Genomic DNA, 26960 nt, shown 5'->3' on the forward strand with positions numbered 1-26960 from the left:
AAGATATATAGTTTACAATATGAAATCAACATATAAATGAATAGGATTTACTGAAAACAATGGAAAGTGTATTACAAAGATACATGAAACAATTTTAACCACAATATTTTCTCTGTGAAAAATACAACTATTAGTGAGATAAAATGTACAATTGAATTTTTTTTTTCCAAAAGAAAAAAAAAAAAAACACAGTATAAAGGAAAATATTTTTTTCTTCAAAACAGGGAAAATAGTTAAGGTCATTTGTCTTTCATTACAATATAATTTGACACAAAAAGCAGTCATAGGATTGCACCAATTCCATGTTCAGTCTCCTGAACATGACAATAGTAAAAGGAGTCCATAAAGCATAATGACATTTCCGGATTTTATGATGGCAATATATGTATGCAGAAACTGATGTCACTCCGGCTCTGTTCACAAAATGTACAGAACGCTAAATTTCGTGGCCAGACATGTAAAAATTAGTTCACTCCAATGCTGACTTTTCTGTTGCTTAGTCAGGAATGGAAAAATCTGTAGTATTTTAAGTGTTGTTATCTTTTTAGCAATAAAGAAAAAAGTATATGTAGTGCATGCTTTATCACTTGTCAAAAACATTTCTGAAAATAAAACTAAGTTATCCAATAGTTCACAAAATAGAAAATAATTCTTCAGGTTAAAAATGTGATTAGGTTTATGTTTAGTTCCATTTCCAAAGGACTGATTTCCTTGGCAGCATCACTTTTCCTTAGCAAGAGCCAAGGCACAAAGTTCCACAAAGAGAAATAAAAATGGCTACGAACAAGAACACAGTCTGGCATTGTAAAAGAAATCAGAGCCTCTCTCTGAGCTTTCTGTTCCACCAGGTTAGTGCCGTAGAAAAATGTGAGATTTGAGATACATTTTTGTTATGAGCATTTCTGCTGGACACGATTCAAAAGTTCACCAAACTTTTCAAAAAGATCCTCCACCCATTTTATATTTTTCATGCACAGCTGCACAATCTCTTCCTGTCCTAGATCTGCACTCTTCTTCTGAACAGAAGAAATCTATTTAAAAAACAGAGAAGGGGGGGGGTGGGGGGTGGGGGGAAGAGATGCACAGACATACACATGTTAGGCTGCCAGCATTTCAGAATTTTCATTTTTATAATATTCTGCAATTAAATATAAACCTTCTTTGGAAAAAAAAAACCCAAAACTTTAAGCTTTAAAAACAAGGGAAAATGCCCCCAAAAATGCATTTCTTAACAACTGAGCCAAAGCTCAACTCTCATATTTCTGCTACCTGGAGTTTCCACCAAGAATTTGCAGAAAAAAATACAGGAGTGGGCATTCTACGACAAAAAGTAGCTCCTAAATCTGAGGAGTTACACACACTGGTAAAATATGTTTAGTTTATTTTGGATAACAGTGAAGAATGCTTACCTATCCTGAGGGAAACTCCTTTCACACAGACCTTGTAACCTTCTGTGCTGGTTTTGCCTGGGATAGAGTTAATTTTCTTCATAGTAGCTAGAATGGGGCTATGTTTCGGATTTGGGCTGAAAACAGTGTCGATAATATAGAGATGTTTTATTATTGCTGAGCAGTGCTTACACAGTCAAGGCCTTTTCTGCTGCACACCCCACTCCACCAGCGAGAAGGCTGGGGGTGCACAAGAAGTTGGGAGGGGACAAAGCTGGGACAGCTGACCCCAACTGACCAAATGGATATTCCATACCATGTGATGTCACACTCAGCATATAAAGCTGGGGAAGAAGGAAGGAGGGGACCTTTGGAGTGATGGTGTTTGTCTTCCCAAGTAACCACTAGGCGTGATGGAGCCCTGCTGCCCTGGAGATGGCTGAACACCTGCCTGCCCATGGGGAGTGGTGAATGGATTCCTTATTTGGCTCTGCTTGTGCGCACGGCTTTTGCTTTACCTGTTAAACTGTCTCTATCTCAACCCATGAGTTTTCTCACTTTTACCCTTCCGATTCTCCCCCCCATCCCCCCGGGGGGCAGTGAGCGAGCGGCTGCGTGGGGCTTGGTTGCTGGCTGGGGTTAAACCACAACAGCCTCATATCTTACTGTTCTGGTCAGCAGTGCCCGTTAGGGGCAACGTATGAGCTCAACATACCCTTCCGTTTGCCATAAAGAATTAATTAAAATAGGAGGCCATAATCCATACTCATTTACCAAGAAGATGACAACAGTCCCTCTAGTTGGACTCAATTCCCTTAATAAATTCCCTCAATGAATGTAAAAGTATCTTGAAGAGAACAATACTTACCTCTTCTTTACACGTTAGATATATATGATATTTGTAATGATGGAGTGAGTGATACAAAGAATACAACTGTATTTTTTCTGGATCTACTGTAAACTCCTGCAAAAAGAACAGTTATTTTAGGTAAATTCATATTTTCCAAGACAGAGATGAGATAGACATTTTCTTCTGTAAACAGAATTTTTTTTCAACAATTCAGAAATTGAGTACTACTTTCAAATAATTGCTTTGACATATTTTGGTACACTCTAATTTCTATGACATCATAATTATCTCCTATCTCCACTTTTCTTACCATGTTATTTTATCAAAACTAGGTTTGAGAATGCTTTCAATCCTCCTGAATGCACTGCAAGTCCAAAATGGGCAAGAAAGCCCCTTCTCAAGAACTACTGCAAGAATTACAAAAGCTTAACTATTTTCTCACAAGATTGATGAGTATCACTGCAAATAAGCATACACTCTGTGCTTCAGATAAGCTGATCTATACTCATCTAACACTTATGTTACTTCGGCAAGAACTATGAGTGTGGGTTATATTTAAGGTCATTTGTCCAGCCACTATTTATTGCTGGGAGGTAAGCCTATGTGAGCCAGTACCTAGCAAAATCTAGTTATATTGTTCCCTAGGAATACAATGGAAATAAACAATGTGTACATCCTCAAGCTTTACCACCTTAATCTTTAATTTTTTTTTTTTTTAAATTTAAGATACACAACTTCATTCTGTCATTGGAAATGAAGAAAGGAGCAATACAGAACTAAATTTTTGAAAAGTGTTATCTAATTTTGTTTTTTACAATATTAACACTAATTTTTCATTTTTTATCTAAAAGCCATTTTATCATTTACTTTAGAGATTTTGCAGCAAGTTTAAGCAACTGTTACCATTACGAGCTACATAGTGATTTTACCACAACTGCAATGTTGAAGGCAAAATGTTGCTGCTTCACCAACAGTCCAGCAGGCTGACTGCTACGTGGAAACAGGGTCTGAAGTTCAGTCCTTGCTCCGGTGGTGACAGAAGCAGAGTGGGCTCTAGCAGGGCTCTGCTTTAGGCATGCTACAGCGGGTGAGAAGCACAGCAACAGCAGAGCTCACCTCTCCCTTCCCATCCAACCACACCTACCGACTCCTGCCTGCATAAGGGAAGCAGCATACTACCACTTCATCTTCCTGCAATCTTGAGTAGTTGCTACAGAAGATTTCCTGTATAAATATACAGGATAAGATCATTTGGGTCTAAACGCAGAACTTAAACAGGGGAATAGTTACAAAATTATTTATTATATTTTGTCTCCCTACTGGAATATAACTATGTTTCACAGATGAGTTAAAACAATGATTTTAATGTACGTTTTAAGTGTTCTTACAGGAAAAGCACCTCACTCCAAGATTTTATATTTTGCTAAATCTACTAAAAACCTTAATACATGTAGCAGTATTTTACACAAATGTGGTTATGATATTAGAAGTCAGATGGTGGCAGCAATAAACCCGCTGCACACTCACCTGTGCTGATTTAGTGGTTGATTTAGAAGCCCTCAGTGTTTTCTTGTTGTAAGCTTTACCATTCATTTTGATCTTAGACACAGAGGTTCCTCCGCTTTTTGTCTTAGAATCTCGAGTGATCACTGTCAGTTCAGGAAAGTTTTCCAAAGCATTCTTTAAAAAGAGCATAAAAAGGAAAAACATTATGAAAAATTGAAGAATGGCCAGCCACTCAGACTGCTGATAAACTGACCATTTTTCTTTGAAAAGTTAGAGTGCAGTCTATTATGAAACAATTTATTCTTCCACGAAGACCTGATAAAAGGTCTTTATCAGATCAAGCAACCGTATACAGTTTCAAAAGCATGACCACCTGTTCTTGATGACTATAATTTTTCAAGACAAGATGATCCTTATATTGTATCTCAGATACCATCTGTGATTCTTTCATTAGAAAAAGCAAAAAAAGTCTCCACTAGGCAATTTTTACCTTTTAAAATGCTTTTCATTACATTTCTACCCAATAATCTCCAAGGCCAAGTTACTTGGAGATGCTCAAGTACTTTATGGCTAGTCAGGCATGGGAAATCTTCCAATTGTAGCAGGGATTGGATGCATAAGTATCTTCATAGGTTTTGTCCCAGCTTTTGCAAAATACAAATTAATTGCATCTTATATCTGTAAGGTAGAAAAGCTTATGCCCAGTGAAGTAGATGTCTTAAAAACTTTTTTGAACCAGCCCTATTAACCTATGGGAGTGAACTGCATTTCTACCACATTCAGTTCTACATTATTTGCATGAGTAAACTTGGGTACAATTCTGCTGTAAAAATACAGCATTATGTTAGCAGCTGCTTTGAAATAGTTCTGTTACGCTATATAAGCTGGTTCTGAAAAAAAAATACTTCAAGTTAAATGTATGTATATATCTTTGTATTGTATGTCAGTATGACGGAAAAAAACACAGGCATACAGAAATATGTGTCAATGTGTAGCTTAAGGAGTTAAATTTGGACTATCGAGTTAAAAGATGAGGTTGACTAAATTTTTGTATTTTCTTTTAACAAGCAGGACTAGAATTCAACAACCTCCTCCATCTATAATTTCTTAGCACTTTATATACATCAGCCATTCTTCCTTTCATAAAAGGTCCTTCTCAGTAAAAAGCTATGAAATTTACTGCACAGAGGTAGTTGCATAGTGGTAGCAGTAACCTCGACTAGCTAACTTGCCCATAGACAATATTCACTGCAATGCTTTCAGACTGGAACAATAACTTCTGCAGATTTAAATTATTTAGTTTTTCTATCCATTTTAACGGCCATTTCTGCCTTCCTCTGGAGAATTCCTATCCATCAGAAGAGTTTACATGGCCAGACCACTGACCTATAACAGGCAAATCTGTATTGGAAGGAAGAAGAAAATACCTGCATCTTTGAGAGGCACAAGACATAAAATGGTGATAATTATTTCCAAACTAAATTTACACAACTCAGCTAAGATGCTTCATTTACTGAGCTTCAACTAAAGCAAAAGTAGTATTTTCTCATTTTGTTTATAAAAAAAAATATAACCAAAAGGATGTGAAAAACTGTTAAAACTACAAAGAATATTACAGAAGGCAGAACTACCAAACACTGACTACTAACTTCAGTGTCTCATTTGGTTTGTAATACAGTGCTAAAATACCCCATATTAAGCGTATGCAGGGGAAAAAATTATTTTTAATTCACCCATGTTTATCAATGCAGAATATGAAAATATTCAAACTGAATGATACTCATGAATGATAATGGTATTTTTCACTGATTGCATCAGTGCCTCATTCAGCTCTAATATTTGAACTAGTCATTTGACCAAAGCTGGAACAGAAGCAGGCTTTCCTGTATTAACCATCAGATTAACCTGAATCTTAAGGAGTATCAAACATTTTTCTAACATGAACACTTATGATGGCAAATAAGCATTTCATTTTTATCCAAAATACTAATTCAAGGATGGCACAAGTTGGTATCTTCATACCAGAAGACAAATATAAAAGGCTTTTTATCTTGCAGTTTACACCACAAGCAGATCCCTTCCTTACATCCATGACTTCATTAACTTCTTGCAGATCATACTGTGAAATAGAGGCTTAAGCTAACTTTAGAGACTTCATACATAATCTGCCTCTAAGTGAACACAGAGCAAAGCTACTATATTAGTGATGAATTCCAACTGAATAAGCAGCTGTAATTACACGTTTGTATTACAGAACATTATATTAGGTTTTTTCCCTTAAACTGGGAAAAAACCAAAATAAGCTACCTCTCACTTTGTGTGTACTGTGAATGTAACTAGAATTCTACAAATTTGTATCCTACCTTAATGCGGCCTATCTTCTCTGCACAGACAAGTCTAAAGGAACCAGCTGTAGAAATTACTACTAACACAAAACTCTTACCACGAAAGAAAAACAAAACTGGAGGACTAATACATCCTACTTCTCTGAGGCTCTGTGTACGATTTGAAAGTACACAGCCCACCCCATGCCTTCCTACTATAAAGGGGAAGCCGCAAGGAATTCTGTTCAAGCAGGTACAAATCGTACAGCTGTTGGGAGAACAGCATAACTAACAATACAGAAGAATCATGTGAATTAAAGTTGTTTCACTCGTTGATGATGTTCTCAGCCCTGAAACAAGGTCACTTAATGTCCCACAAGACTTACCAGGAATAGGCTGTGGAAAAAACATCTTTTAAAGATTTCATGATGAAGCAGCAGAACTGTCAAGTCTGCAATTATCTCCCTCCTCACCTAACTCTCAAAAACAAGCACACAGCAGTACAGAGAGGCAACTAATCCTCCAAGTGTCTCTGTACTGTGGACATAAGGGGACAGGAGAAAGGCAAAAGAGCAAGTTTGGTCTGACGGTCAGGTCTGCTTTCCTGTTGTCAGTCTCAAAACTGTTACAGGAAGAAGTAACCAGTCTGATTATAGACATGGACAACTAGTTCTCAGACATGAGTGAAAATTACCTTAATTTACTTTACTAAGGTTTCAAAATATGCATTATTGCTTGGAGGCTGGGTGAGAATGGTAGGAACTACAGAGATTATCCTCCTTTTTACCTTCTCTCTATTGAGATGGTATCGCTGCTCTCTTCCTTGCCCACATTCAGACCTGTTTTTTATAACCGGGCCAAAGTTGCTGTGATATGGCCTTGTTATCCACACTTTTCACAACATTCCATGCAGAAGATACATGAAAGTATGCACAAACGAGTTGTTCTTGAGTCCCTCTGTCCTGATTTTATAGTACTCTGATCATATTTTCTACTTCAAAGAAGTTCAGACATCTGCTCCATGGCATAGCTATTTCATGTAAAAGTGTATTAAGATTTTTAGACAATACAATCACTTAACCAAAAGCTCTAGAAGGACAGCAAACAAATTTTCTTTTGGCAAACTTTAGAAGATTAAGAGAAAAAGGCTTGAAAATGAACCAGAAAGCATGGGCAGTAAAACTAGAACTTTACCTTTGCAGTATAAACTCCTCCATCACAAAACGTTCTCCAAATGCCACATACAAGCATTGAATTTATAGCATCTCTTTCAAATCCATATTCACTTCTGTTACAAATTTGCCTTCTGGGTTCTAAGTTGTGCCTGCATGGTAGGCATTCAATGACTGAACTTATAACATTACTTTAAAAATCCTAGAATTTAAAAGAGAATACCTTGAAAGTATGATCCAAGCGTAATTTGGAAAGTAGCCTTTTCCTATTGTCATTCAGCATGCCATCAATTTTTCTCATGTGAGGCAAAAGTAGCTCATCTTAAAGACACAAAAAAATGTAGCAGTTGATTATTGAGACACATAGTAATGAGACTTCCATTCAATCTATACTTCTACCCATCAAAATAAAATGTAAAAGTAAAAAAAAATTTGCACATAAACTGATTTCAAACATAAGAGATTGCAATCCTGCTCCTTCTCTTGACTCTTCTTTGTTGGAAGGAAAAAAAATAAGATAGCATAAATCTTAGAGAGAATTTCAAACCATTTCCTAGATAATCCTCTTCCGTGCAATACAACTGGCAGTTTTATGAAGACAAGTATGTGTTTTTGACGTTCGCTATTCCGTATCGCAAGAGATGACCCTGCTGGCATTTGCAACAAAAGAAATTGGGGGAAGTACTTACTGATAAAAGTTATACAATAAACCACTATAAACAACACAATATACATTTGAACACAGGCATGTGGCCATGAATGAAAATTTACAGGTCAGTATGGAGTCTTTTATTCAGAAAATAAATTTCTTTGCTTTTAGTGGGACTACTGTCATAATGCATGGGTATGAAACCTTGAGGTAAGTATGCACCGATACACAACCAGAGCAAAACAGGAAAGGAGAGTCTAGAAAATAGGGTTTTTAAATATGGTCAAACAGAATAGTAGAAAACAGCATGCAACTAAGTAATACATGAAATGATTCTTCTTTTAGGACCTTTATCTTTATACTTGAGTGTTTTGCTAAATTTTGAAAAATAGAACAGTTTTGACCTTTGTAACCCGGAGTCCACTATGCTAAATAAGTCCAGACATTTTCTCCTCAAAGAAAAAAGTAGAATACAATTGTCTTCGATCAGAATTTTAAGGTTTCAGAGCTTGAAAAGCAGAACTTTTAATAGTAGCAAGAATCGAAACTACTTATAACAGTATTTCTTCATAAGAAAGTAAACACATGCTTGAAACATTGTAATTCGAAATAAATGTTTGCTAACGTTTTAAAAAGCAGTAACAGAAGGAACAAAGAGATCAGTTCTGACATTCACAGCACAAGCCTTATGTAACAAAGCAGACAAAACAGTATTTCTAAATTACTTTGATTACTCAAAGAGGTAGTGCAAATATACATATATATGTATGCACACATGTAAGTAATTTGTATAAAGTGTTCTTTAGATGTGGGGATGTAGCTAAAAGTTTGGTGGGGTCTTCTTTGGTTTTCTTTTCTTTTTTTTTTTTTAAATACATTTGCCTTACTGATTAATAACCTTAAAATCTAATAAAAACATACAAATGTTAAACATACTGTACCATTGCTCTTTTCCAAGGCTTGCATTGTGTCTGGATCCAAGGCAATGCTAACAAGCAACTCCATGTAGCTCTTAAAAGTCTCTTTCATAGCTCTTGTATTCAAAAAGCGAGTAACAAGGGGAGCTGGAGGTACAAGCTCTGAAATGTAATCAGAATATAGTGATTTTTTTTTTTTTCCTTCAATATCCTGCAAATATTTGTGTTTTTCAAAACCAAAGGCTTTCTCTCTTAAAACACAAGTGACCTCTACTGGTATCCCAAGAGATTAAAACTCTATACAATCAGAAACACTCAAACTACTTACATGCCAAAAACAGGTACAAACACCAAATCTGGTACAAATGGTATGATTTTTTTGTAGAAACACGTACAATTACTTGTAACTATCATCATTTAGATTATAGTATTTTAGGGAATTCAAACATTTTTCTATTATTGTAGATGAAAGTCTAGAGAAAAGGGATAATGAACAACTTTAGTGAAAGTGCCCTACGTGCAGGTTTCATGTCAACGCAAGTACCTCCCTTAAAACCACAAACCTCAAAGTCGTCCAACAGAAAAACATTCAAAAGCACAAATGTAACTTAGGAGCCTGTGTATCATTGAAGACAATCCTACCTAGCTGTCCAACTCACAAAAAACACATAAAACAAATTTTACCAGCAAAGCAATGTAAGCATATTTATACTTGCTTCTGAGGAAACTTTTATTTTTTCATAGCAATTCACAGCAATTTTAAACATGCACATGGAGTAGTCATCAGTACTAGTAAGAATTACAGTGTTTTTTATAGGCTCCATGTATGATGCCACTATTTTGCAGCAATTTACCTAACCAGGCTGTTAAACTTTCTCAGATAGCCACATTTCTACGGGTGGCTATCATCACCAGGTTACTTCAAATTTTAAATATGGACACTTGTATATATTAATGATTATTTGGGTAAGTTTGCTTGAAAAATGTTATTTTAAAGGCGCTGCATTCAGTAGAGTCACTGTTCCAGTCCATCAGCCCTGGCTTGTCTATAGTTAAAGTCACCAAGGCCAACATACTTTGGAAACACAGCAACACAAAGCATGGGTACTACACAGTTTAACTGCAAACATACAGGAAATAAATAAAAAACTGCAAAAAAACACTGCACATCTGCTACCACAGGTAATCTCTACATACACCTCAAAAATTCCTTTCTGTTCTGGAGAATTAATGCAACCGTCATATCTCAACGTTCCAAGACACTGTAAATGTCTTAACAGCAAATCTGCTGAGGAGGCTGCATTTGAACAGCTGGCATTTTAACAAGCAATGAAGCAGCCAAGAAGTCAACTGCTTTTTCTCCTTGGGTTTTGAAAAAAACAACAGTAACATCTGAATTCTGCCCACATCTGCAGGCAGACAGGCATTGCAGGAATGTTATTTCAGACATGACATGGAGTTGCAACGGAAAATTAAAGAATCCAATTCTTGTGATGTATTTGAAAATCACATCAGCTCCTCCTCCTGCAGTTGTACCCATCTTAGAAAGCAAGCAGTAAAAATATGTTTATCTAATTGATAAACTACATTTGCAGTAACTTCAGCTGCACACATTTGCTTATACACACGCAACAAGTAAAAAGTTTTAAGAAACCAATTTTGTATGGCACTATCAGATCTCTTTTTTTTTTTGAGGCTAATAAAGAAAAATTTGCAAGTTTAAGCAACGTTTTTCATAATACTATTTTCAGTTAAGTTCAAATAGATGATGCTAACAATAACATCTCACTCACCATCCTCATCACTCTGGGCCTCAGGTGAAGAATCAGACTGGGAAGATGAAAATTCTTCTTTCCACTTTTTCCTTTTCTTTGGTGGTGGTTCAGCCTTTACCTTTGGCTGTTTAGCTTTGGGTTTCACAGAAGAGACTTTTGTTGCTGTTGGTTTTGGTGTTGGTGGATCGGGGGTTTTGTTGTTGCTACTACTAGGTTTGCAATGAATCGTCCTGCAATATTATGAAGGTGATCTTTATGAAAATAATTACCACGCAAGTTTTTGCATTAATAAAGTAGTTGTAGTTTTATTTAACCAGAATATATTCCCCAGGGATTATATATACTTATTTCGTTGTCACAAGTAACTAGGAATTAGGTCATACACACTACACTACTGTAATTTTGATACAATCCTTAACAATTATTCTCAACTACCTATGATTAAATAGTATTCCAAATTTATAACTAGATAAACAGGCAAAGAAAATTTAAATTGCCCAATGTTAGTAGATTGTATTGGATCTAATACTAAAATTTATTATTTAATAAACAAAAAAACCAGACTTGACAGACTTGAACAAATGCTAGTAATCAATGAGATTTGCTGACAAAGTATATTTGGGATATTGTATCCATACAAAGATGGGAGAGAATATCATCCAGGTAAAAACACAGAAATGCAGGATCTTGAGGACTGGAATAAGAAACCAGACAACTCCTCTCCTTTCTCTTCCCACCACTCAAAACAAGAAAGCAAACAGGGAACTTAATATTATAAGTAACAAGTTATGTATTTTAAGACTAATAATCCAATGCAGTTTTGAGAATGTGGTAGGGAATACAATTCTGGGAAGCGCAAGGCAAGATTTTTTTTGTCCAAATGGGAAAGTAGTGAAATGTATAGTAAAACATTTTTAGTATCTTCTGCAATATTGTGAATAATTCTACCACCTGTCAGAGATGAAGATTTCAAACTGAAATGGACGAAGACAATAGATACTAGGATTATTAGAGGAATGGAAAGCCTGCCTTGGACAAGGAAGTTGAAAGACCTTGATTAAACCAGCTTAGTGAAACGAAGACCCAGGTAGAATCTGACTACTCTCCGGAAATATATCATGCAGTAAAAATACCAGGGAAAGACAGAAATAAAAGCCAAAAACAGTACTGAGAAGAGAATATACGGATACAAGCTTATCATGATCATGTTTTGGCTAAAAGACAGGCTTGTTTCAAAGCACTGGAGGAACAGATTCTGGAACAGTATTCTGTAGCCCAAGGAAAAAAGAGCCATCAAAATCCTAGATAGTTTTAAGTAGATCATGATAACTTTACAAAATTGATTATCTGATGGCATTGCTTGCTTTTGAGAGCAAACTGGACTTAAAAACCCAGTCATTTCTTCAATGTAGGGCACTGTAGTTTTTTTTATTACTGTTGACTAACATTTGATAAAGAAAACATATCTGCATTAAATTATAATTATTGAAAAGCCATCCCTATGGCTTTTTATGTGAGTAAAGCTTCAGATATCATCTGTAGTTACGAGAAAAAAAGCTAAGTGTTAACACATGACAGAGTTTGTACAATCTGCAATCTTTTCCAAAAGCACAATCAAAGGCTAACACAAAACGCAATAGTAAAACCCTTAGCAAGTGAATGACAGTGGAAACCTTATCAGAAGGAAGGTGACAGATTTCCTGTGTCTCAGAGACAGTCAAAGTATCTGTGCAAGAGACACCGTCATAACATTTTGCAGAACCAGTAGTACATTTACAGGAATAATCAAAGCCATTTTTTATTTGTTTGCATCGCATCCTTTACATGGCTCTCCAGAGTAACAGATTTGTTTGGGTTCTACTTATCCTTGGTGGTGGTTTAAAAGGAATACTACCTGAATTACTGATTTTAAGGCATGGATAGAAGTTACATGGGATGACTCAAAGGGATAAGACTTTTTGGGCTGGGGTGAGGGGTATAGGGTAGGTGCAATAAGAAAAAATAAAATAGTCTCAGTGCACAAGGACATACAAAAGAAGGAAAAACATTCTTGCGACAACCAGCTCAACAATGAACTTTTGTTTTTAAATTAACTTTCCAGGATTGAGAAGAAAGGATGGCACTTACAGTATACTTGGACAGGATGGTCATTAAAGTAATCCGGAAAAACATACCTAACTTGCAAAATCCATAGGAAAGGAGAAAACACCATACAAAAATTTAAAATCAGTACACCTGTAGGCTTCTATCCTTACGTTGAGCAACAGGGCAAAAGATGACACAAAGAAACAGTCTGTGGAGCCCTAACACCTCTAAAATTAATGGTTATGGCAATCCACAGATTCAAGGTAGTGAAGTCTTGATATGGCAGTAATTTTTATCTCATTTCTCAAAGCAAAATATACAGTTCTCTGTTTCCAACTTAAAGCCAAATTAACATAATCTTGAGTTACAACTCTTGTTTATTAAAATAGATGTGTTCTTAATATGAAAACAATATGGAAAAATGAAAAACAAATTGAAATAAAATACCTTGCTGACTGTACAGGCTTGCTTCGTGGTTTCTTTGAACATACTCTGACATATTCCTTTTTGTTTGCGTTTTCAATGAACTTCACGTACACTCGTTTGTATTTTGTTTTTGCATCCCCGAAATACCCAAGATACTAAAAAAAATTAAATGAATACGCAAGTGTTTCTGTTAAGTTATTCAGTTTAGCAATTAGAAACTTAAATACTAAAGAAGTTAGTTTTAAAACAACCAGTTTACATACAAAGATAAATTATAAATGCTGTATGATGGCTTATGAGAAATTCTCCAATGGATTTCCACATAATAGTTAAACTAAGAAAATAAAAGGTACTTTGGGCTTCATTTTCTCCCTTTATTTAATCCTCCCCATGTGTTATCCCAAAAGGATTATCTGCCTGGCAAAGGGCTGCCTGTTGAAATTGTATCCTACCTGTATCCTTCCCATTGTGGAAAGCAGTTGGTTCACAAGCCTGCTTCCACTGACTTTATTCTGGCTGTGAAAACTTGTTCCTTTATGCAGCCTGAATGATACCAAAGTACCCATGCTGGAAAGCCAAGAATCTGCCCATGAATATATTTAGAGAGAATTTTAGAGAAGGAGGAAAGCAAGAAATCCTTTTTTTCTCCCCCACCCCACCCGCCTAAGAATGTATGTCAGAATCACATTCTATTTTGTTTCCTAGACTTCCATTACGGAAATCAGTTCCCATGAGGCTTCATAAAGAATTTCTAAGACTCACACTGTTAGTAGCAGCAAACTCTCTTTGTCCATCTCGCACTTCAGGAACAAACTTTTGCAATAAAGCCTTCTGTACTTTCCAAATAGCTGGAGGCTCTTTTCCTGTTTGCAAAGCAGCCTGTAAGAACATACAATTATTTGCTAAAAATTGTGCTTATTTTTCTCCCAAAGTGTGTTTGTGCATTATATTTTTTGAGCAAGTTACCTAGATATAAAATGGAAATAAGTCATTACAAATTCCCAAATCTTGGTTATTACGTGCCATTTGCATCAAGACAGGATGACATGAACTACAGGAAGTATAATGCAATCTACAAATTTTTCTTTTACGGTGATGAAGTTGTGTCAACCAGCTCTGCCTGTAGTGTGATGTCTTAACTTGTATACTATGCAACTGAACCACAGAACTCTATTTTTAAAAACAAACATTTTTCCCATTTTTTATTCTTTTGCTCTATGAAATATTTTTTAAAACAAAAATGCAAGATTCACAAGTAGCAAAAAGCTTGCGGGTCCCTAGAGATTTTGTAGCAGAAGCCCAGGTAGATTACAGAATGATGCTTGCACTAATGTGAAAAGAGATAGTTCAGTATGAATTAGTGAACAGAGTTTACACTTTCAGTCCAACTTAACTGGAAAAAAAAAAAAAAAAAAGAGTTTGAGTTGATTTTCTTTTTCATGTAGTTTGAGAAACAAACTTTGTTAAAAACAAATTTGTAATTATTAGCTCTAATGAGAATTGTCTATAAATCCTACAAGCAAAGTACTAATCAAAAACTCTCTTTTTGGAAAACATATAATCAAGTATTTGTTACTTTTTCATGACTGTTTAAATAACTAAAGAAATAAACACCACAAAGCTTGAAATTCAAAATACAACAAAACTTAATCAGTTCTATAAATGACAAGGGAATATTTTAAAAGTGCTAATGCTTGTCTTAGGTGACAAAGCTACATTAATTCATTTAAAACTGAAGCTCAGGATGAACACATAGGCTAGTAATCAAAAGTGTTAGAAATTAATGATAAGAATATTGCTGGCTATGATAGCAACAAAAGAAAAGGTAAACATGGAACAGAATTTAAAATAGAGAAGAAGGAAAAAACAACAAGAAATCAAAGACAAGGAACATTCCCATAAACTCATGTGAAGAGCTGCACTGGTCCAAAAGTAATTTCTTCTTCAACACCTTATACTTGAAAGCCTACTACTATCTTAAAAAAAAAAAAAAAAGAAAAAGAAAAAAGGTAGTCAACAACCTGTGAAAATTTTATGCTTTTCAATATTAAAAAGGGTAATTCCAATTCTAACAGAGGTTACCAGCACATAGATTTACTTTATTATGTATGTAGTATAAAATGGGTCATATACATACAAAACACATTCATAACTTGCACTAGAAAGACACCGTTAAGACATCTCAGCAGCAGCCAGGGAATATTAGAATAGAAACTGAAAACTAATCTGCAGCCTTTCCCCTTTTGGTAGTTTGTTGAAGCTATTTTGTGGTATTTTGATGTTGGGTTGTTTTGTGTTCCACCCCCCCCACCCCCCGCCCCGAGTATTCTGATTACCTTTAGTGTCTCTATATCTTCAATCTTCACTACAAATTCATCACGTTCTCTGTACATGCCCTCTCCTCCACTGTCCGTGTTCTCCTCATCAGTACATCCTTCTACTGCAACAGTTGCCTGTGTTTTTGCCAATTGGTCTGAAGTCACAGCATCCTGCTGAGGTACTTTTAAGGGGTCAGCTGAGTTCATTTTCTCCTGCACATTGACTACAGAAGAAGTTGTCTGTGAAGATTCCTGCTTTATCACAGCAGTAGCGGCAGGAGCAGCACAGCCACTTTTTCAGCTTCTGAAGGAAAAACCCAAATTTTAGTTAAATTATCAAGGATTAGCAACGTAAAATGGGAACTAGATTTATTTTTCTTCTTTTCTGCTACAACACATATTAAAAACTATTCTAGGAAAAACATCTGTTCTAAGAGTTAAAATTTTGGCATTATCTTGGCCAAAACTAAACCTTAGATGAAACCAGAATATTGTAGCTAGTATACCTCTGTTTGTATTAAACTGCTGCATCTATTAGCATCTAGAAATAACAAAGGTTAACACTTTTGAAAACAATTTGATAGTTACAGACATGATCAACAGGAAATACTGTTGTACTTTGTGTGACTAAGCAAGTACAATAGCAAAGGTTACAACACTGAATCTTGTTTCCAATCTGCTGGTAAGTAAAGTCTTTCGAAATTGGATTAAGGAAAGAAATACACATGAAATATGAAAACATTTGCTGTATGACTTTTGGACATTTAGCATTTATATATTGCAATAATATAACTGGAAGTTCCAGATTAAAATTTTGGCAATATCCTAATAATTTTTAGTATTAACAGAGGTAAGCAATGAGAACTGACAATCAAAACAAAGGGAAAGAACATTCTTCTTCTCCTCTAAGCCCCAGAGCTAAAAAACTCCCACTGTTCAAAGTTATTATTCTTTTCCACCTCAAAAAAAATTAGAATCCTTTTTAGATATTACTTTATACTCTTTTATACACATTAGTTTTAACACCAACTTGCTGATCTAAAAGAAACCAAGTTATATTAGCTATAGCATAATTACCAATATCACTTAGGAAACTAGCTTCAAACTTGAGAAATAACTATTTTACAGTTTTGTTACAATCATTGTTATTTGTTGACTTTTTCACTTGAAAAAATAGATTAAGATAACATGGCATGTATTTTAATAAAAGTAATAAAAACCAAATTATTTAAGTATCAAATTAATGTGTTGATACAAAAGCTATACACCAGATACATGAAGATTCATGAAATCCAAGTCAGTAAAATTGCTGAGCCATGAAATACGTTCTTCTGGATATATACCACATTATTGCAAATACGTTGTATTTCTTTGTTCTGTGAAAGCTATGACAGCTTTAATTAGACATCACATTATTAATTCCCCAAATATATTTACACATTCTTCAGAACGGCAAATAACTGTACATACGGTATTTAATAGTACCAACAAGAGGCTATGTTTTAAAATTTGTCTTTCCATACTTATGTGCAAAAACAGACAGAAGAAGGAATTACTAAAAAAAAAATCTACAAAATACCAGTAAGTAGGAAAGAAGTCATTACTAAGCATCTTGTATGATGTACAAACAGCCTTGTATACAACAAAACAGGAAGGTGAATTCAAGAAACTTTTGGTATCAATATTACAACCTTATGAATAATAAAGAAGATACAATAATATTGTAAAAGAAATCATTGCAAATAAAACACTAATGGAAAAGTCCATCCAACAAAAAACTTTTGAAATATTTTTTCCCTCTCCCCTTTTAATGTAACAAGAGAAAAAAATCACTTCATTCTATTTTGTTAAGAACCAGCCTATGGGACATGGGTCCCGAGAAGAGTTTAAGAAATGTTTCATTTTCTCCTTGTTACTATTTCAGAAAGTAATAGCATTTCTCTTGAATTAGTACAGTCACGTGATTGGCTGGGTAGTTTTTAATTGCTTACCAGAGAAAACAAACTCTACTGAAAATGCAAACCTATGCAAAAATATGCTGTATGTCAAAAGTACTTCAAAACCAAGCAGCATCAGTTAAAAGCTACGAACACTGACAATGTAAAGTACAATATAGATGTGATACAAGTGAAACTGAAAAGAGTGTGGAAAACTAACTACTACTGTGATCAGTGGTTGCTGCCTGCCCCTCCCTGCCCAGAACAACCCTTCCCAGATCTTGTTCTTTTGTTAGTAATGTATCAACATGGAGCTACAACACTCCTGATGAATGTGGCTGAAATCGAAGTCAAATGACTCCCATCTTGGACAAGACTAGCTAAACCAGTGCTCAATTTACAAGTGCAAAAATTGTTTTCAGAAACATATTCTGCGCAATTCTATCATCACAGAAAGTGCGTGTTTAACTCTACCTAGGAGGAACATAACCTCTGCTGATGGCAATTATTAAAATGTTCCCTTGCTAGAATTTTTTTTTTTTTTAAAGAAATTTAAATCCGCTGACATGATAGTTTGTTGAGGTTTCCAGATGAAAATCATATTTAGCATTCTAAAACAGAGAAGAAGAGAACAGACATATTATTCCAATTCTGGCCTAAAATAACGTTTTGGCATTAAGAGTCCTACTTAAGCAGCATGAAAAAGTTTTATCTACATATTTTCTAATTGTGGAAAACACTAGTTTAGTTCATAGTCAACACCTTTTGAACAGAACTCTTAATTATGGCTGTGATTAAAACCAAAACCAATCAAAACCTTTACCTGAACCGAAGACAGATAAAACTATTCTTTTTTTTTTCCCCATCAGCTACAGAAATCTCCTTCAACATACGCACTTGCCGTAACTGTTTTACCTGATTTGTTCTTTCTGTCAGATGTATCATCCAGGGCTGACAATGCAGTAGAGATGCTCTTCTGAAGATCGTGGTTACCCCCCACAGAATCATCTTCATCAGAAGAAAATGAAGGCAACGTTTCTAAATTTTTCTTAAGTTCTTCATCAACTTTTTTGGTTGGACTTTCTCCACTAACCTCAGCAGTTACAGGTGCTGCTGCTGCTGCTGGCTGAGGCTTTGCAGAGGACTGTAGGCAAGGGGCACGAACTATTTGGGTGACCGGTCGCCTAGTCCTGTTTGGCATTCGTACAGCTGGAGCTGAAAACTGTTGCCTAGGCCCAGACTTCAGAAAGTCTAAAAAAGATGCAATAAATCCTGTTTTGACCTCAGGCTGTTTTTCTTCCACTTCTTTAATTTTTTGCCTCATTCTTTCCTGATGCTGGTAAGTATCATAACAACTTTCAGAAACAGTAGAAGAGTATGCCAAACATGAGTCACTTCCTCTTGAATTTTGACGTTTACACTGTCCACTTCTTTTTACCTGTTTCTGAATTGCACTGTCATCTTCCACAGCATTTTTATTTTGGCTTTTTCCTTTGCTTTTTTTCTTCTGAAGGTTCCCTTGAGTTAAATCTTGGCATTCTTCTTCAGTTCTACTAATGCTTCCATCTCCACTTTGGGGCACAGACAGTGGCTGCAATGGACCCTTTGACTGGTTAGCTGCTACTGTACCATCATCACCACCCACGTTAAAATCGTTCTCTGAAGCAGCACTTTCTTCACTCAGACTCTTACTGCTTGAAACAAATTCTGTGTCTCTTGCATTCAGCGTACCATCAGCAGAAGCATCATTATCTTCTTCAGATTCATGGCTCATGCTAGATTGCTTCTTAACTGGAACAGACCCTTGTTCTTGCTCCTCTTGACCAGGAGCAAAGGTGGGAGAGGTTATTCTCGTTGGTACACTTTGATCAGAAGTTTCAATGTGTTGTTGCTCAAGGTTCACAGGTTTTGCCTGTATTGTTGACACTGGTGTAAGATTTATAGTAATTTGGCCTCCATTCAAAGAAATATTACTTATGCTTGCTGGCTTTCCAATTACAGTAGGTGAGGCACTGAAACCAGAAGACACGTGTCTTACATCCATTGATCGGAACTGTGTTTTAGACTCCTCGTTATTTTCAACAGACTGGATTTCCTCTTCATTACAAGCTGATTTGGCAAAGTCAGATGGTGTCACTCCACAGGCTGCTGCTGTTGCTGCTAAGATGTCATCTACGTTTGATAATATATTCCTCTCATCACTGAGAAGTATAGATTCTGGGAAACATATTGAACTAAGAGAAACAAACTGATTTTTTGAATCGTGTTGATTTGTCTGAGTAAAATGATCTTTCGTTGTCAAGTGTTGCTGTAGTGGTTTTGAGGGCTCAGAAATGTCCATTTTCATTACTTCTGAATTCTGAGTATGAAGCTGTCGCTGAGAATGACCCCCATTACTTTGAATAATATGACCATCCATCTGAAGGAACGGATGTGTCACCTGTTGAGGACTCTGTATTCTTTGCACTTGGGGTGATGTCTTTGCTTGTCCTAAACCTGACTGCAGTATTGACTGGTGAAGAATCTGCAAGTCACAGGCTGACTCCAGAAGTACCTGTGCACTAGGCAAACACAGCTGATGACCATGTCTTAAAGCATGAGGTTGAACCTGCGATGGTGTACTAATGACTTGGCCTTGCTGTTCTTGAGCTTTAGTTTCATGTACCTTATGCATAAGAGAATGTTGCTGGTTTAGCTCTTTAGCACTCACAGTTACTTGTGTTGTTTGCATTAAATTAGCTGTCTTTTTTATATCATGGCTTAGGCTAGTGATATGGCCAATATGTTGGGAAAGCTGTTCCACAGAATTGACCATTCTTTCATCTTTTTTTGTTCCTTGAAGAGTAAGTCCAACAACTTGATCTTCAAGACGAGAGTTACTTCTGATTACACTTTGAGAGTATCTGTCATCTGCTTTTGAGACCCTATAGGATGCATCCTGAGCATTGATTTCCTCATCAGTTAGCCTCTGAGTGGAAGATTCAAGAGTAGCTTGCTGTTGCAATGCCTGCATATCCTGCATTGATAATTCCTCCTCTTGCTTGGATGAGGCATACAAATTAGAGTCAGACTTCCTTTTAACATATGACTTTGTTTCTGAGGAGGGCCTGTTGTTCTGCAGTGTCTGTGAATGAGCTGGGGATGCAAAAGGAGGAGACTGGACAGATGGCAAAAACTTTTGAGACTGCGGAGAGGAGGATTCTTGTGACTGCGAGTTCTGAGAAGAATGTAAAGAAATATAGCTCTGATTAGGACTCGAGGCTGGAAGAGTTTGTATCCGAGGAGAGGCATTAAAGGAAAGAGAAGGCGATGTTAATGTTAAAGACTGCCCTGAAGAATAGCTTTCTGAAGGACTAACAGCTGACAAAACTTGTGATTGAGATGAAAAACTAACTTGCGATTGGCTAACTGGAGATAAACCCTGAGAGTGACTAGAAGAGTAGCTCTGGGAGTGGCTGACTGAAGAAAGTTCCCTTGTTTGCCCAGAGTAGTTCTCATTTGGAACTGAAGTCAATACCTGTTCCTCTGAGGAGTAACTTAGCGTTTGACTATCAGAAGTAATAGTTTGTGATTGCCCAGAAAAAGTCAATGTTTTGTACAGTGAGGGCAGCTTCTCAACCTTGCTGGATGAGAAATCCTGTGAGTGACTGACAGGTGGCACATTCTGAGCCTGGGATGAAACATAGTTTTGGGACTGGCTGACCGACAAGAGGCTTGGAAGCTGTGCTGTAGAATAGATCTGTGCTTGGCCTGTGATGACAGAACTCTGGTTTTGTGCAGTTTTGGCATAGCTTTGCGTCTGCACAGTGGGAGCTACACTTTGAGGTTTGGGGGTCTTTGTTGACCTTGGAGGCTGCTTCGTGGAACAGTTTTTCACTTTTGCTGTGGAAGCAGATGGAAAACCAGGTGATGGAATTGCAGATGTGTATGACTGAGCAAGTTCCAGTGTGACTTGAGAAGTCTTCTGCTGTGGTCCTCCATTGCTCACCTGAGTAACATCTCCAACTGGACCGCAGGATAATGCCGAGTGCCTAGATGTATCCTGAAAATTAACTCCACTTGTACTTGTTAAATAACTGTGTAAGGAATGCTGTGAAACAGTCAATTGAGCCTGAACAGACTGAGTACTTGAAGGCCGCTGATGGTGTTTAATAACACTACATTCTCGCTGAAGTGCTCTATCAATGGAAGCAGTGGAACCAGTAAAGACAGATGTGCTATAGGCCTGAGAAACCTGCTGAGCTCCTCCAAGGGTTGAAGGCAACAAACTAAATTGAGGTTGCAAAAGATGGGGTGCAGATTCTTGAGCAGAACGGTAAGTTGATGACTGAGGTGGTATACTGGTACTTAAAACAGAACTGCCTAGGCGCTCAAATGTCAAAGCAGTTGGAACAGTGCCTTGTGATGTTTTTATCTGTAATAAAGGATCATGGGTAGTTAAAAGACCATTTGACGTAGCACTGAAAGTAGTATCTTGAAGCGTAAGAGAAGGGGTAGTAGCAAAGTTTCTACTGCTGAAAGTGTTGGGATGCTGATATGCTGATAAAGCAGATGTTGGTGGAAAGGTTCCAGAGGTTGGCAAGGCTCCAGTAACAAATAGTTCTGTGGCTGTTGAGGAATGCATACCTGGAAAAAAAAAACAAAAACAAAACAAGAAGGGAAAAAGAGCATAAGGGAGCTTTACAAGTTACGACACTGCATTTCTAAAACTCATTTAATTGTAAGACCTTACAGCATTTACAAATATAACTTTCTTTAGAATCACCACCCTTTTCAACAAAAATATCTAAAGGAAGGCACTTATTGTGGGTAATTTTCAAACTGGAAATGCAGGTTTTTTTAAGAATTCCAAATTTTGTATCTACAGTGAATTGCCAAGGGGAAAAGCTCATATCCTTAAGATGCAAATTGTGGATAAAAATATTGTACAAGATTAATTCTGCTTTAAAACTGAAGGCTCTTTATTAGTTTTTATTTCAGTTTAAAAAGAAGTTCATTGTAGAGGACAACTGATCAAAAGCCCTGGACACCTTTAATATACAGTAAAAAGGCAAAATTACACCATAGCAATTGTAATACATACACAGTTAAAGGAGCAATCCCATCTCCTGTGTTTACCCTCACCAAAAATTTTATAACTCACTTTATGTGAAGCATTTCAGAGCTTAACAGTGAAATAGCTAATGGCCTATATACTTTGTAACATATGTTTCTTAAAGGAGGGCTTTGACTTTCAATACAAAGAATAAGTATGATTTGTATGCTTTCTGAAGTGAAATACTGGAGTCCAAAATATCAACAGAAACTATCTGCACAGTGCAATCCAACTGAAAGGTATAATATTACTTATTTGCATCTGGATATTGGTATGACATCTGGGCTTAAACAAGATTTCTCAACAGAATACACTACTACAACTGAAATAGGAGTGTGAAATTCCCTTGCAACCTCTGGGGCTTACAGCAGTGATGCATATTGTTCAGTGCTTTTCACTCTGTAACTTGTAGGTACTGGTGAAGTTTGTGTACTATTTCTAAAGACTATGAACAAAAGTGAAGGCAGCAAGTTTATTGTCAGAGAGGCTTATACTTCTTGTAAAGAAATCTGCAAAGGAATCCATTTCCACGGTAAATTTACAAGGGTATGCAAATCAGAAAAAATTAGAATCACTGGTATAATTTGACCTTTTTCAGTTCTTCTTCAATACTTAAAACAGCTTCCAGCTTTGGATCTTTTAAGAATAAATTTAAAAACTCTCAGTAAATACAGCTTGCTTTGAGACAAAGACTTCATTAAAAAAATCAATTTTCATTTTAAAATATATTAAGTCCTTTCAAACTGATTGCAACTTAATCACACAATTGCTTTGGAAGTTTCAGATGAAGCTGCAAAAGAAAGTCTTTCTTTCTCCCTTTCAGTTCAAGACCAACTGATATGAAGAGACATGATACTGAAGGAATGCCAAGGTATTTTTCAAGAGTCAACAATAAGGTCTTTCTGAGTAAGAAAGCATAAGCACTGTACTAATGCTTTAGTTTTTTTCTAGTCTATAAAAACCTGCAACATCAAATACAACTGGGTTCCCTTTTACTGGTCCCTACAACTAACACAAAGGTAGGGGCATCCAGAAGCATCAAAGAAGGGAAAGAATTTATACCTATTTTAACTGCAGGCGTTCCATTTCTCATCTAATCTGTATTTTTCCCCTCTCTACCATAAATTAAAGCCCTTCTTACTATGCATGTGATTTCTTAAACCAGATAAGAACCAGTCACAGAAGCACCATTATGGCAGAACTGCTGGGTTTTAGATTTTAGTTTTGTAGAGGAATAGACAAAAATGTATGGTAGAGGTAGTAAGTTCTGTGCACAGAAATCACAACACTGATAACTATTCCCACATATCAGAGGAAGACGTGGTAGGACAATATAACAAACACACTTCCTCTTTTCCCCCCAAAACCAGCAGTTGCAGCGTTTGGAGAAAAACTTGAAGTAAAAAACCTTCTAAAGAAAGGTCACCTTGAAGGGCGAAGAGCACTTGTTTTCCCTCATCAAAAAAGTTTTGTAGAAGACAACGCTCTCAAAAGACACTTGGGAGGACTGAGGGATACAGAAAAGCAGCAAAAGTATTACAGGACAACAGAAAGCTCAGAGAACTGGTAATATTGAAAATGGGCTTACTGATGAGTTCTTAGTAATGAGTACTGAGAAGTCTCTCAATCACTGGTATCAACATCAAACCCGACCCACTGCATGTCTCCCCATTCTTCACAATTCACTGTTAGGCAGGCTGCAATGGAGAAAATGCTAGGACGAAGAGAAAAAAAGATTTCTTCCCAGCTGACAATCTGATGTGAGGATGGGTCATCACAACTCTAAACAGCATTAATTTATATTAAGATTTTTTGACAGACTAACAGTGTGCATCTTCATCTGTGCTCCCACGTATCTGCTTTTGTCCATGGTGAATAAAAAGCCACATTCTCTCTTCTCAAATTTTTGAGTAGCTCTTCATGGAATACAGCTGCACATTACACTTAACACACCAAGTGCAAACTGTCAACGAAAGGATTGTTCAACTCTTCCCTCTTCCTACCTTATGCCTCCTCCCCTAAATCAGAACCAGCGATCATACAGCTGCACTGAGACACAGACCAGCTTACCAATACAGTGGAAAACCAACCCAACAAAGGAAAAAAAAACACCCAAACATTTTCTGTCAGATCTGTTTCACTGCACAGCTACATAATCACTACATAAGATTAAGCATAACTTGAAGCTACCCACAGATGCAGTAGCAACACTTATCTTGGTGTGGCTGTCTACAGCAAGCTCAAAATATGCAAAGTTTCCTAGACTGCACAGAAGGCTTGACAGATGGGGGAGGTTTAAAGGAGGCAGGCAGTCTGCCAAAAAAGACAGCATGTTTGTTTATTTGTAAATTAGATCACTTATTTCTATGCGACATGCACCTCAGACCCTCTTTTTAAGAACACTTTGCTCATTACTTCTGAAGTGTACAAAGGGGCTGAAGTTATCTACAGACTCGTAGTAGTAATATCACAGAAGAAGAACTGTGACAAGGAACAGAGTTTGAGAATGAAAGAACTGCTAGGGTGTACAGGTAGTCTACCTGAATATGCTTATGGTGTTAGTGAGACTAACTTGAAACAAAGTTGGAGAATAAATTTGATTCATTGGACAAAATAATATCCTATACATCTAAATTCCTTCTAAACAATTAGAACTTCTGCTCATATAATTCTTCTAATGTTAATTATTCTGCTAATGTAATTTCATTGATTTTGATATTTTTAAATACTAAGATGGAAAAGAGGTAGAAGACATGTAGTGTTTTCAGCTAGTCAGGATATTTTTGTTTTGAAATTTCCCCAAATATTCAACATAATCATGAAAAAAATTTATTTCAAGAGAAATTTTTCACCTGTCTGCCAGGAAGGAGCCCTGAATTGTGGTAAAAGGGTAGATCCTGAAGAGACTGCCTGAGCGGTACGAGACTCAATAGCAGAGAGAAAATTCATAACTGAAGAAGTTTCCTTAGTGTTACTTCCAGGACTGTGCATACTGGTATCAAATACTCCTGAAAGACCTAGATGAGGGTGGAGGGAAATGAAACAAAACAGACAATTTAGGTGAACTTTAGGTGAAAGATGCTCAATCAAATAACAAGGATATACATTCATAACTCACTAAAAAATAACCTATGAAACATTATCAATATTATTAAAGTACATAGATTTTTCAGTGTTTCACTATTTTACAGTGTTGTAACTGTAAACTGGAACTTGAGTATACATCTTAAAATCTATTATTAAATGTATGTCAAATATGATGCTTAAAAAAATATTTAGGTCAACCAATAAAATTCCCCCTTCATCTGAAGATTCACTGTTCTACTTTTTACATGAACCATTTAAACATTTAGAATTCCTTCTGAAATGGGTTCAACTTCTCTGTATCAACCTTTTCCCCCTTTGGGCAGCTTGTAGGAGTTTGGACTCCTCTGTGGGACTGGCACAAGAAAAAGGGGTTTTGGTTGTATTCACAGTTTCAACAAACACCTTTGTGAGCTCCTTGCTGCTCGCACCTTTCAATGGCAGGGGACTCGACAGCAAGCACTGGAGAGAACCAGAGTCTTGAGTAACTGAGATTATGTCAAGACTGCAGGGTCTGCACCCTGAAATCTTCTCTGCAGTTCTGACCCTCCATCATCCTGATGAAGGACCCAGTGAAGAGACTACAGATTCCAGCCAGCACATGAGCTCAAGTATCTTTCCTTAGAAACTGGCTTGCAAAGCAAGCGTGAAAAGGTCATGCCCTGTCTTCTGCTGACATGGAGACAGGGTATCATCAGCATCACAGACTGACCCTGATGCAGATGTAACACAGCCTAACCTGCTACTACAGATAAGGTAAATTTTAACTTTCCCCCAGCACTGTGTCTTAGTTTGCACATTTAAGTACTAGCAACAGTGTGCTCCAGCTTGCATTAGTTTTGCTATTTGCTTCAGTCTAAAAGAATTGGCAGGATTTCTGCAGCTGGCTTTGAGGCGTAACTTAACGTTTGGCCCTTATGCATAGGCCAAATCCTGAAACGCTGTATTTTAAAGAATAAACGTAGTTTCTTTAAGAACCAACAGTAAGTTATTGAGTATAGCCCCGCTCTTATATTTTCCTTTCTACTTACAACATTTTGATAAAAGCTAACAACTGATTGTTAACTTTCTACTACAAACTCAACTTGTCTCATACCACTTTGCCACCATCTGCATGACAAAGGCCTTCTGGTTATAAAATTCACCAACCTGAAACTAAATTACGTAACAGGTTGTTTTTTTCTTTAGCTATTTAAGCTGTAATCTCATGATATGGACAGTTACCAGTAGGATGGTGTGTAGAAGAGTATCCAGGAAGCTGATGAGAAGCTGTGTATGTCTGTCTGTGAAGAAGATCTGTTTCTGAATGTGATGAATGTCCTCCTCCATAGCTTAAGCTAAGGAAGAAATTAAACATTATTAACAAAAATAAACAGCTATAGAAACAAAGTACAACTATGAAATCCCAACCACAAGCCAAAAAGTTGCAGAAAT

The 26960-nt window shown here is 36.5% G+C and overlaps 1 protein-coding gene across 1 annotated transcript; it reads right to left on the reverse strand.

The window, feature by feature from the left end:
- Positions 1 to 221: 221 nt before the first annotated feature.
- On the reverse strand, positions 222 to 26835 carry LOC104615246 (glutamine and serine-rich protein 1-like). The gene is given in 13 exon segments (XM_010291699.1): positions 222 to 1031; positions 2257 to 2352; positions 3766 to 3918; positions 7464 to 7561; positions 8831 to 8968; positions 10600 to 10811; positions 13114 to 13247; positions 13855 to 13971; positions 15429 to 15694; positions 15697 to 15714; positions 18263 to 21973; positions 25295 to 25459; positions 26751 to 26835. Coding segments are annotated over 12 exon segments (5223 nt in total). The 5' UTR covers positions 25434 to 25459; positions 26751 to 26835; the 3' UTR covers positions 222 to 890.
- Positions 26836 to 26960: the final 125 nt, after the last annotated feature.

Source organism: Phaethon lepturus, unplaced genomic scaffold (assembly GCF_000687285.1).
Source record: "Phaethon lepturus isolate BGI_N335 unplaced genomic scaffold, ASM68728v1 scaffold10787, whole genome shotgun sequence".
Lineage (NCBI taxonomy): Eukaryota > Metazoa > Chordata > Aves > Phaethontiformes > Phaethontidae > Phaethon > Phaethon lepturus.